This window comes from Panicum virgatum, chromosome 9K (genome assembly GCF_016808335.1).
Source record: "Panicum virgatum strain AP13 chromosome 9K, P.virgatum_v5, whole genome shotgun sequence".
Lineage (NCBI taxonomy): Eukaryota > Viridiplantae > Streptophyta > Magnoliopsida > Poales > Poaceae > Panicum > Panicum virgatum.
Genome location: NC_053144.1, coordinates 40,873,467 through 40,886,905, shown reverse-complemented (window position 1 = coordinate 40,886,905; position 13,439 = coordinate 40,873,467). Strand labels below are relative to the sequence as shown.

Here is a 13,439-nt window from a genome sequence, read left to right as displayed (position 1 = left end):
TCAAAAATGCATCATAAAACGCATAATAAGATGTGAAAGATACAATTTTTATGAGTTATGACTAACCAACAAAAGATCGATCGAAGACGAGTTGAGGACGCATTCCCGCTGCCGTATTTTTCATGAAGCATTAGAAGAAATCTATATATAAGGGAAAAAATTAGTATACAAATTTCAAGTATCTAACTTTAAAGTTTTAAAAGTGGAAGAGAACGAATATCATACCACTAAATTGTTCCGAGGCACTAACATACGCCGGTCCTTCATGTCTTCAAACCGTTTTATGATTTTGTCATTCTTGATGCTTCTAAATATCTCCTTCTCAGTGTAGCATATCATTAAGTCATTGAGCCATTCATCACCCATTTTGTTACGCAAATCTGTCTTTACAATAGACATAGCAGAAAATATTCTCTCAACTGTAGCTGTTGCCACCGGAAGAATTAATGTTAACTTAATGAGCCGATACACCAATGGATAAGATGTGTTCATTTCAGTCTTGACCATAATTTCAGCAACCTTTCCAAGCTCCACACATCCAAGAAAATCTTGAGTTCTTCTAGCACGACTGACAAAACTTCTCAGTTGAGTTGGCAAAAGAATAAGGTCACCAACATCAAAATCCATAGCATAAATTTGAGCAAGTCTCACAAGCTTATCCACATCAAAATTAGAGAAGGAGTTTCTTGGGTTAAGACAAGCCATGCATACTAATAATTCTGAACTAACTTCACCAAATCGATGATTCATCTCGGACAAAATGGCATCTATGGCAGCAAGGAAAACCTCAACATGGTAGAAGTGCATGTTTGTTGCCTTTTGCTTTCTACGTGCAGATATCCCTCTAGCATTTATTTCCTTGTCCATATCTGGCACTTCAATCTCATTCTTATCACAAAATTCTTTCACTCTTTTGAATAATGGATCCCATCCATTATCCCTCATATCCTGCAACTGCTCTTTCACATCTATGATCAAATGCATTGCCTCAACAATGTCTTGGTCCTTCCTTTGCAAAGCACGTGACAGACAATCTGTGATGCTCAACAATTGTATCATTAAATGAATTATGAACACAAAATCAAAGCTCTCCATTTTACCAATTAAACCAAAAGCTCCCCCATTATTTGTTGGTTTAACAGAATCTTTCCTTACTATCTCAAGAATGTCTATGACAGCTTCCCACATCACCAAAATACGAAGTAAAGTTTTAAGATGTGAACCCCATCTAGTATCTCCGGGCCTTGCTAGACTACATTCTTGGTTCAAACCTTTTCCAGTGTTGATCTCCCCACTCTCCAACTTCTCCAACAACACATCATGCCTTTCTCATACAAGATGCACCGACAGTGTTAACTATTAGAGAAATATAGTTAAAGAAATCTGAAATGGCTAGAGTAGAAGTTGCAACTATAACAACCACTAATTGCAATTGATGGGCAAAACAATGCACATAGAAAGCATAAGGATTTTCATCTCGAATCAATTTTTGCACACAATTAAATTCGCCTCTCATATTGTAAGCTCCATCATATCCTTGCCCACGAAGCCTAGAGATTGCTAGCAAACCCCATTTTATTTGTTCCATGTTAGTACAAGTGTACAAGTACAAGTAGAAGTAAAAGTCGAGATACAAAAATAGAGCTATTATTTACTAACCTCAGAATTACAGCCATTTGTTCTTTTATTGATACATCTCAGGACTCATCAATCAACACAGATAATTTTTTTATCTCCAATCTCATCCATAATTATTGACATGACTTCCTCTGCACATGCTTTTGTTATGTCCTTCTGTATAGGAAGAGATATCATTTTGCAATTTTTTGCACCTTTATCATATGCATCCTTGACAATCTCAACTTTGTCTTTGTACCAATCAACCATTTCTCTATATGTACCCTTGTTGTTGGAAGTAGAGGACTCATCGTGTCCACGAAAAGCCTCACCTTGCATTATGAGAAATCTTGCTACATCTATAGAAGAGTTCAAGCGAATCTCATATCTTTTCTCTTCCTCCTTGCTAATTCTCTGGATTTTTCTACCGACATTTGTTCTCTAGTTCATAAAGTCATCACACTTTAGCCTAGCATTGTTGTGAGTCTTGCAAGTAGAGTGTTGATTAAATGTGTCCTTAGCATTTTTCCAGTTAACATACCCATCCTTTGCAAAGACAGAGGTACCAAATTTTTCAGGCTTCCCCGGATCAAAGAAAAGATAACAATATAAGCAATAAGCTGCATCCTTCTTTTCACTAAACTCTAGCCAATCAAACTCATCAAACCAAGTTTTTTGAAATGATCTCCATTGACCAGTTTGCCATTTGTGAGGAAAGATAAAATTACGAGGTTGGGTTGGACCACACAAAGCATATGCTCTTCTTACTTGGTCTCTAATTTCATGTGCATATTCTTCAATTGGTTTGCGATTTCCTAGATCTCCAACAACATCGGATTGACTAAATTCCATTTTACGTATCTTTGGTTGATATGTGCTATCATTAGTGCCTGGAGATGCTGATGTACCAGTACCACTTGTACTGGGGAAATATGTGCGCAATGTTCTTTTAGACATTTGAACAATCTCAATCTGCAATTTAAATCATAATCAAATTTTAAAATTAATTCTGTGTTCATAAATCATGCTTGAAAGTTCAGAAAAATAAAGAAAAAGAAAAAAATACCTCTGTCTGACTGTCTCTTTCTCTGGCTCGATGGGGATTGGGGAAATGGGGAACTGCGAGGCTGCCGGATGCCCAGATCAGCAGGCCGGCCACCACCGCCCGCTGGTTCGCCAGACGCCGGCTCGCCGTTCACCGCCTGCTCCTGGTTCACCGGACGTTGGCGCGCCTCCTCGCCGCACGCTCGCGGCTCGCCCCTGCGGCCCTGCCGCCGGTCGCCTCACCAGTCGAGGCCCTCGACCGCCGCACGCCCAGCGCCCGCACCCACACTACTGCCACCGGCCACTGGCGCCGCGCAAGTGCAACCCTAGGCCGCCCGCCGGCCGCCGCCGCCTCTTCCTGCGAGAGCGTTGCGAATCGCACAGTCACGCGGCGCCCAATCAGTGTGTCGGCCGATGGAGGTGAGATTGTGAGAAACTACTGGGCCTCTGGTCTCTGGACTCAGTATGTTATTTGTTTGCTATTGGGCTACTTGCCAAGTGATGGGCCTCTGAAATTAATGAAAAAAGGCCCAGGAAAAAATAAACGCCCAGGTCGTCTTCAACCTCCGCCCAGAAGGCTTCTCGACGCTCCTAGCCCTTCCTTCCCTTCGTTAATGGCCGATTTTTTTGGGGGGGGGAGGGGGCTAAGGGAAGGCTCCAAAGGCACTGCTAGGGTAGGGGGGCTCAAGCCCTGCCAGCCCGGCTGGCAAATCTGCCCCTGGGGAAAACAGAAAGAGGACAGGAATCCTAACCGGTTTTTGGAGAGGAACAATGGCGACGGACGGCGTGCCCTAATTTTTCTTCTCTTCTCTTCTCTTCCTCTCCCGCTACACTCTCCTTTTCTCGATCTGGTCACCCACGGCAAAGGGGCAGCGCAGGTAGGGATGGGGGGGTTAGGGTTAGAAGGGGGTACTGTAGTGCGGGTGCTGTAGCATGCAGTACTTAGCATGGCCTGCCCGTCTAGCAACTTAAAAAATATAACTTTTTGATTCAAACTCCAAACGCGACATGTAGATAGTTAAACGGAATGTACTCGACGAGCTCTACGGAACCACAGTATCCGTTTGTCCAATCGAGCAACGGATGAAAAAAAATTAGCCATCAACTTTATGTATTCCCATGTAGAAAGCGTATTTTATCCTTTATTCATCTTGAGTGTTACATTGTCACTCCAAAATTTGGTTAGTTTTTATGGTTTCATCTTGTATCTAGTGTATTATCCATCATGATCTCCAAAATTAGATTACATATCTAGATAGTGGATCTAGTTTTCTAAGGAACGGTGAATTTGATTTGAAACTTATCTGTATTATTTTAATTGCAGATGGACAGAGCATGGATGTACAATGTGTCCAAAATATATCAGTGGTGTCTTTTCTTTTCTTCAAGTGGCCAAGGATGATATGCAAAAGAAGAATAGAGAACAAATGTATTGTCCATGCCTTGACTTCAACAATCTGAAGACATGGGCTCACTCATCCATTATCAAATCACACTTGATCCGTAGGGGTTTCACATGAAGCTACAGATGACACAATCGATCGAGATGATATACCCTCTAGCAATGTTGTTCCACTAAAAGTTGATATTTTCATTTGTGACACATTGAAAATGGATCAGATGTTGCGGGACGCTGAAGCTAAGATATGTAGTGAGGGATGACATAGAAAATTTGAGGCTTTACTAGAGGCCCAAGAGAAGTTGTTGTATCCAGGTTGTAATGAGAGGCATGCCTTGTTGCATTTCACACTTGACCTCTTACGATTGAAGCAACTCATGGTTGGTCTGGTACATGTTTTGATGATCTATGTCTGCTACAAGATGTCCTTCCTAAGCCAAACCTAGTGTCTTCTACAACATATGATGCAAAGAAGATCATTTGTCCACTTGAATTGGAAGTTCAAAACATATATGCCTATCGAAACCATTGTATCCTCTACCGCAATAAGTATGCAAACTTGCTCGCATGTCCGGTATGCAAAAGCCCTCGATTCAAAGAACAATGATAGGTTAAAAGAGGGTGAGGAGTTGAAGAAAGGAATTTCCACTTTGGTGATGTGGTACTTGCCCATAATTCCTCGCTTGAAACATTTCTTCGCAAACTCAAGAGATGCAGAACTGGCATCTTGGCACGACGATAAACTTAGGAAAGATAGAATGCTATGACACCCAGCTGATGCAATGCAGTGGAGGAAGATTGATATGATATATCCGACTTTTGGTGGTGATCCAAAGAATTTGAGGTTTGGGTTGACTACCGATGCAATAAATCCTTATGGTGACTGGAATAGCAAACACAGCACCTGGCCACTACTTCTCTGTATGTGTTGGTACTTTGTAACGTCACGAATAAAATCTGCAATGCACTGATACCGCTGTAGCTTTCACCCAAGAGTATTTCAAGATATCATATCCACTGGGGAACGTGAGTACACTATCTACAGGTTCAGGCTGTCCAAGGACACACACACTGGTGTAGGAGGATATGGCAGAGAGGACTTTCTAAGATCTAGAATCTATGTTTTGAAGAAGAGATCACATCACTGTTATACTTCGAGCTACTGGTTTCGACCGACTTTTGGGGACCAACCTCACCTTCCCACGTGTCACTGAGAGTCGGTGGGGCCCGTGGGCCGCCACCACATGGTCGGCCGACTATGGTGGTCGATCGGCCATGGGTTGCGCCCGTTCGGCCTGGTTCTTGGTCTGAAGGCTGCTAGGTTGGCCCTCATGTCATGTATATAGGTTTGGGCTTGTCTTAAGTAAAAGCAAGAACTAAGGCGGACCCGACTTCACATGATATGACACCTGCATACAGATTCTAAACTTCACCCTTACCTATGAATTTTGAAGTGTCTACCATGAATTTTGTGGATGGATGGAATGGCATACACTATGTAAGAAGAGGCCTATAGTGACGGGCGTCATCTCCCTAAGGTGACGGCCATCGCACCCGTCACCTGTACATCGTCACTGATTAGAACAGAAAAGTGACGGGCAAAAGCCCGTCACCTATGTACCTAAAAAGTGACGGGCATCAGTGTGAGCCGTCACCTATGGTATTCTTAGTCCGTCACCTATGTGAACACATAGGTGACGGGCATCATTCTTTTGCGTGCTAAAATAAATATTTGCAGCGGGAATAAAAAATCAAAAAAATATTTTCTTTTTTTGCGCAAATATGCGCATGTGCGATATTTTTTTGCGTTACTAGGATTCGAACCCACAACCTCAGCCTCGCGCGTATCTTTCCCTACCACTAGGCTACACCATCACATGTGATGAGAAATGAGATAGTTTCCTTTTACCATCACTTTCTAATATCTTATATAACCTGTTTCACAGCTATAATGATCTCAAATGAAAAACTTTTCAACTACAAAGTTGTAGATCTAGTGGCGAGCTACAACTTTCGTATACACCTTTCTTCCATCTGAGGTCATTTGAAAATTTTGAAAATTTGAAATTCAAAATTTATACCATATATTTGGGTACCAAAACAACCTCAACTGAAAAAATTTTGAACTACAAAGTTGTAGATCTGGTTGAGGCCTACAACTTTTGTATAGACTAATTTTTTATTTGAGACAATTTGAATTTTTCAAAAATTGTATGTTCAAATATTAATAAAAGTTACAAAGGTGACGCGCCTTGATATTGCACGGCACCTATGTCATCACAAAGATGACATGCTTTGATATTGCCCGTCACCTTTTACTTATCAAAGTCTGTCATCTATACTGACCTTATAGGTGACGTGCTTTATTGTTGCCCGTCACCTATATCAAACTTATAGGTGAGGGGCCATAAATGTGGCCCGTCACCTATAACAAAGGTGACGTGCTTTGATGTTGCATGTCACCTATATCATTTCAAAGGTGACTGGCAACGTTTTAGAGAGGCCACCAAGAGGTAAAAGGTGACGTGCATCATCTTCGCGCCTCACCCATATAGCAAAGGTGATGTAAAACAACAACATGTCACCTTTGTGCACGTCACTATAGGTCATTTTTTACATAGTGATAGCTGCCTTCTAGTGTAGAAGTTCAGCTGGTGGAGCACATGATCTTGATCAAACAAGTATGAAAGACATCTCACTAGGGTCATAAAGTTTGATGAAGCTCAAAGCAACAACAAGGCACATATGTGTAAAGATTTGTATCATGAAGATCATTATATTCCTTTGGTAGGACAAACACGTGGAGTTGTAAAGCCAATGGAGGTTTTCTTTTTTATAAAAATTTCCTAGATATAGAAGTAGATAAAGCAAGGATTCTTCCGTCAAACCATATCTCACTAGTCGACAACTTAATAATTATGGGTTCCCTAAGATATGATTCACAAGCTCAGACTTAGCAAAGAATAAGAAGTATACAAACCAATCATAGAGAATCACAGAACCAGATGATACATTGAGTTTAATTTTAATGATTAACCAAGCTTTCATTTAAACTCATAGGTTAGGGAGAGCGAGGGTTAGGGTGCGCAAACCGTCACAATGAAGAATGAACGGTAGTAGTTCCAGTTGGCCAAACCTTGCTAGCACCAGTTCGTCTTGGCTTTTTACGTGCTGGTTCATTCGGTGTTGTGCACGTGTTGTGGGAGATCTTGAGTGTATATGCTTGAAGGCACCGAGAGATCTCCCCCACACTTGTTCTTGTACCTAGTGCTTATTCAAAAACAAAAAATATGGAAACAAACTAATAGCTCTACCGGTTTTAAGAACCAGAGAGCTCCTAAAATTTATTTGAAACTAAAATTTAATCTCACCAAGATACTTACTCAAGCAAGGATGAACTAAGATTGCATCCACATGAGTATGTTGTGCAACATTAATCCAAAACATTGGCTTACCTTTCCATTTGAATTCAGCTCACTGACTCGCCCAATTGGATTTAAAGATTTCTGCAAGGGTTAGTCCACATATGCAACCAATATCTATAAAGGTATTAACTCTAGAACATCAATCAAACTTGACCAAGGTCTAGTTTGCCTGAAGAGGACATTTTAGCCCAAACACCATGCTTGATTTAAAACGCCTATGAATGTGTTGTGCACCACACACATTCAAACCAAAGCATACAAGGACAGATAAAGGGAGCACGAAGCATGATTGAGCATTATTCGAAGGGAGATAGGCATGAGCATGAAGCTGGTGATCCTCGAGCATCCTCCTGGCAGGGCTTTGCTTAATTTCAAAAGTAGGACATTGAGAGCACTTACCATGGCGTTTTGTTGAAGAAGACTCAATGTTGTCACCATGGCAATTCCTCTCATTTTTTTATTTTTTTATAGAGCAAGACGCAAGGACATACACCAATTCCAAGACAAGATATGAATTGAGAAAGGAACTTATTTCGGGGTACTGACATACTTCCCCCACACTTGGAGTTTGCAAGCCTTTAAGTGTATGGAGTTCAAGTCTCCTCTTGTAGTTGTTCCTTCATCAAGGCATATCGAGGTGTTACTTGTCCATCATTCTTCTTGATCTTCCCCTGGAAAGGTTAGAGACCAAAAATACCCAAAGGAAAACTATATCCTAGAACATGCTCTTGCGTTTTATTGGAAGGGAAATAAAGAAGTAAATAAATAAATGATAGTCCGGGCTATCTCCCGCAGTGCTTTGTTTCTGGTCATAAGCTCGACCATGATAACCCTTATAGCCTTCATTGGTGATGGGTCATTGTTTCACCACCAATCATTGAAGCTAGCTACAAGGTTAGTGCCATAGTGCACCCACAAAATCTGCAATGTTTACGATAAACATATACATCTACAACCAATCTTTTGAAGATTTTGCAAAAGAGGACCTTAGGTTGGTTGTAGTCCTCGTGTATGCACGGTGCACTAAGCATGCCTGACTCTGGAGTTGCATTGAATGAGCATGGTTTACGTGGTATGTCAAAAGAAACTCCCATGCTCATTTGTGGAATCTTTTTCTTTGGACTCCAGAGTCGGGGCCTCACAAAGTTCCATGGCCCATTGATTCTCCATCTCAAGAGATTTGTCGTGAAAGCTCATAGTCGTATCTCGATCAAGGTCGAGAACAACAGATTCTAGGCCATCGGGAAGTGGCTCAAACTCGGTCAAGGATGATGATGATCGTTCACAAGAGTGAAGGCTACCCTCCGAATCGTATTCTTCAGAGGATTCTAGAACTCCCAAGAGAATGGGCTCGGATGATATGAATGGAGATGTATGCATTATCTCCTCGAGCAAATTCTGCTCAGAGAAATGCTTTGCCATGGGATTTTCTAAACAACGGGTAGCAGTGGCGGAAGCATTTTCCCTTGGCATTTCATCTAGGCTCCCATGAGATGCCAGAATTTTTCTAGTAGGAGGCCTAGGAGAAGATCAAAATTGACGATGTTGTAGATGTGAAAATCTAAATGCACCTCAATTTGGTCTATGATAATAGGCACATCCCTTGCAATTCCTCGACATTCAAAGTACAGTCCTGATGGACTTTTAAAGTATTTATCGGTCAGGGTTAAAGGCTTGTTACCCACAAGAGTATCCAAGAGGCACTCGGGTATGATGCAAACCTCAGCAGCAAGGTCATGAAGAGCTTCTACGTTATTTCCCTTCATAGAACAAGTGATGGTTGCAGAGGTTGGGCTAATCCGAATTGCTTCGGAAGCACGCTTTGCCTCCTTTGACCAATCCAATGTGAGTGTATGGCAGGAAATTGCATCGAGAGTCTCATAAAGACACAACGATTTCATAGGCTCCTCGTGCCTAAGATGATTCGAGGTGTTTCAGATGTTTCGTAAAGGTTCATCCTCGAATCGAAAACAGGACTTTGGAGGTTGAATTTCTTATTCGTCTGATGTTCCTAGTTCGGGCGCGAGTTCTATGGCTGAAATCTAAGGATGTAGAAGTTGACGGACTGGATTCAGCTGCTAGAAGATCCTCTTGGTGTGACTCGCACTCTTGTTGGATGGGTTCGTTGTGGTTGGTAGGGAATGAAGAGTTTTCTAATAGAAAATCTAAGATCTCTCTTTCTTCCATTAGAGTTATCTGAGCAAACAAATCTCCGGCGGCGATGTCGAGGTTCAGGGCAGATTTCATGCCTAAACCCGAGCATAAGATGTTCAATGATACATCCTCAGGTAGAGACAAGTCTGGGCTAGACGCCAAAAGGCGTAAGAATCTAACCCAAGCTGCATCTATGAACTCCTCCTCTAATTGCTTAAAGTCGAGGATATCTATCGGTAGGGAGTTTATGCGTTTATCGCGAGAAAACGAGTGGCAAAAGTCAGCTCGAAGCTCTTTCCAATTACCGCACATACTTCCTATCATGCGGGTGTACCATTGCTCCGCCCTCTCTGTGAGAGAAAGGAAACAACTTCCACCGCAAGGCCTCCTGTGTCATGCCTGGGATTACCAATCTCGAACACAGTTCCTCGAACACTTTCAAATGATCGCCGAGATCTTCACTAATTGTTCCAGAGAAGGGTCGATTTCGAACCATGGCTTTGAAGGCAGGGCGGGGTTCACCGCTTGCCGAAAGAAATGGATTCGATGAGGATGATGGCTTCCAGAACTCGCCCTTGGGGTTAGAGAGCTGTGGAAATGATAGCTGCTCCATGGGTAGCGGGGGTTGAGGTAGAAATAAAGAAAAGGAAAGAGATACGAGGACGATTGAGTCCGTAGATAATGTAGCTGCCATTCCCCAGCAATGGCGCTAGAAAGCTTGTTGGTACTTTGTAACGTCACGAATAAAATCCGCAAGCGCAAGGACACCACTGTAGCTTTCACCCAAGAGTATTTCAGGATATCGTATCCACTGGGGAACGTGAGTACACTATCTACGGGTTCAGGCTGTCCAAGGACACACACACACTGGTGTAGTAGGATAGGGCAGAGAGGACTTTCTAAGATCTAGAATCTATAATTCGAAGAAGAGATCATGTCGCTGTTGTACTTCGAGCTACTGGTTTCGACCGGCTTATACAAGTCGATAGCTTCAATAATACGTGCTCTATCCAATATCCGAACGTGGAGGATTACTAGGGCTCGAATAGGGCTGTCACCACCTACCGGCTACCTCTACAAACCGTGGGACTATCAGACAAATGAGTTGTATAGTCCAGCCTAGACACCACATCTACGCTATTCCCTACTAACTCTATAGGCGATCAGGATTATTCTTTTCTATCTGGAGCCCAACTCTAGAGTCAAATGCTACTCTCTAAGCATACACATCAACTTATATAAGGCAGAGATGATAACTTGCAATCTAAACTCTAATTCTAGATAAGAAAGTCTCGAACACTTACAACCGAATAAGCATCCATTAAGGTACAAGCGGAGAAGAGCGCCGACAGACCCAACACCTCCCCCGACTCTCTCTCACTCTCGGAGAGGTACAAATTGGAGAAGAGAGCCGTTACCGGTGCCCCTCCTGAGTACCTCTACTCCTAAACTCCCTAAGGTGACTCTACACCTCAAGTGAGGACTCAAGAGAAGAGTAAAATGTGTTGTGTGAAGTGTGTGGTGTGTGTTCATTTGGAGCCCCTCCCCTTGTATTTATAGGAGGGAACCACCCTCATCTCGCCCGGGAATGAAGCCAAACTGCCATTGGGGACCAACCACACCTCTTGGTCTGAAGGCTGCTAGGTGAGCCCTCATGTCATGTATATAGGTTTGGGCTTGTCTTAAGTCAGTTTGGTAGCTCTGGTGGGCCCGTAGATCCTCGTGAATGCGTCTGATTCATCGAGAAGTTGTTGCCTCGGATCCATGATGTGTCACCTTGCTTTTGGGTTGCCTTCTCTTCTCATTTCCAAGCATAAGTAACCTGCACACAAATGTACACCTACACTTTGTAGAATTCGTTAGCAATAACTCTCACCACTAGTGTTGACGCTCGTCTTTCATTTGCTCATGCAGAAGCTGATAGCTTGCTCTGATGGTCGGGTTTGTATCTTGATGCTTGAAGCCTGTTTTACCTGCATTTCTGCCTGAATTCCAATGTAATAATATTTCTAAGAGGAAACGTGGAATTGGCTCTTTCTAGATAACATCAGCAGGTATGAGACTTTATTCTCATGACTTCAGGCTCAAGATGATGCCTGAAATTAGTCGTTAGTGAGCGTCAACAGTATGTACAACCTCCCTCCTTGGCTATGTATGAAGCGCAAGTACATAATGATGCCGATACTAATCCAAAGGCCGAAGCAACCTAGAAATGATATAGATGTTTTCCAGGAACTGTTGATGGAAGATTTTGCAACATTGTGGAATTAAGGGGTTCAAGTCTAGGATGAGTACAAGAGACAATTTTGAATTGGGCGCAATGGTGTTTGTGACTACAACTGACTATCCGGCCAATGATAACTTGTTGGGACAGACTATAAAGGGAGGTTTTGCATGCTTATTAAGTTGTGGAGATGATACATTTAATCTTTTCCTAAAGAACTCTTGGAAAACTATATACATGCGGCACCGTCAATTCTTATGTAAGAACCATAGGTACCGCAACATGGTGTCTTTGTTTGACAATACAAAGGAGCAGGGTTTGGCTCGAAAAACTCTTAGTGGGGCCGAAGTATTTAAGAAGGTTCAAAATGTCAATGTTTTTCTTGCTAAGAGAAAGCATCATGCTCCATAAAAGGATGAACCAAAGTCAATGTGGAAGAAGTGATCCATCTTCTGGGACTACTTGCCTTACTGGAGTGATTTGGACATCCGTCACAGCGTTGATGCGATGCATTTGACAAAGAATGTATGTGCAAGAATCCCCGGAAGCCTACTTAAGGATGGTATCAAGTCACGAAAAGATATAGCTGATATGAACATCAGGCCGGAGCTTCACCCTGAAGGGAGACCAAATAGCAAAAGTTACCTTCCACCGTCCTTCTTTACTCTCTCAAAGGTCGAGAAAACCAAATTGTGTTAGTGCTTGCATGATCTAAAAGTGCCAACAGGTTACTCAAGTAACATCAGTAGGCTAGTGATTCATCGCCCAAGATATCAAAGAGCAAAGAAAAGGATAAACCTGCAGAAAATTCCATAGCATATCCAGAGAAGTTAGCACAAAAGCAGCTAGTGAAGGGAAGGACGATAAACCCGCACACAAGAACTACAGTGCATTTCTAGTTCCTGAACAGTATGAGCAAGGATTGCCGCTTTGCACACAAACACGTTTAGTGAAAATGTCACTTCAGTGTAGGGCTTTGCATGATTGGTACATGAAGGCGACCAATGAGCAGGGATATTATAACCTGGTGGGGAAGTTTGGATATAAGCAGTTTCAGCACCGATCTGATAGACTTTGGGTTGATTTTGATGATTTGCAGAATCTGTACCACATGCTGTGCTTGGATTCTAAATTGATGAGATGCTGGACATTGTAAGTGTCTACAACTTTGAAGCATGTTCATGGCCTAGCTACTTGTTTTTGTTTGTAACCTAATTATTTTGTAATTATAGCATGTATCAAGAAGCCAGAGCCTATGATGCACTAATCGGATTTCTAGACCCATGCACAAACTTTCAAACTTACCTACGGTTAAAGCCAAAAGCTGTTGAAAAATACTTGACTGATGTCATGTATCACAGCCAAAAGATGAGTCACATACTTGGAGCCTACAACTTTGAGTGTTTCCAATGCTTACCTATTTGATCCAGATCAGGAACTATTACTGCTAGTTAATGATTAATTGTAGGCTGACTAAAAGTTTGTGTGCAGTGACCATTGGATACTAGTAGTTTTAAGACCTTTGGATGGCCACATGATTTTTTTGGACCCCTTGGACTACAATCAGGAGGGTTAC

General features: G+C 42.2%; 1 protein-coding gene across 1 annotated transcript; it reads right to left on the bottom strand.

The window, feature by feature from the left end:
• LOC120648699 lies at positions 1-1,053 on the bottom strand. The gene is made up of 2 exons (XM_039925388.1): positions 226-1,053; positions 1-141 (listed from the first exon to the last, which is right to left on the bottom strand). Exons 1-2 carry the CDS (start codon positions 982-984, stop codon positions 121-123), a joined length of 780 nt encoding a protein of 259 aa, XP_039781322.1. The 5' UTR covers positions 985-1,053; the 3' UTR covers positions 1-120.
• Positions 1,054-13,439: the final 12,386 nt, after the last annotated feature.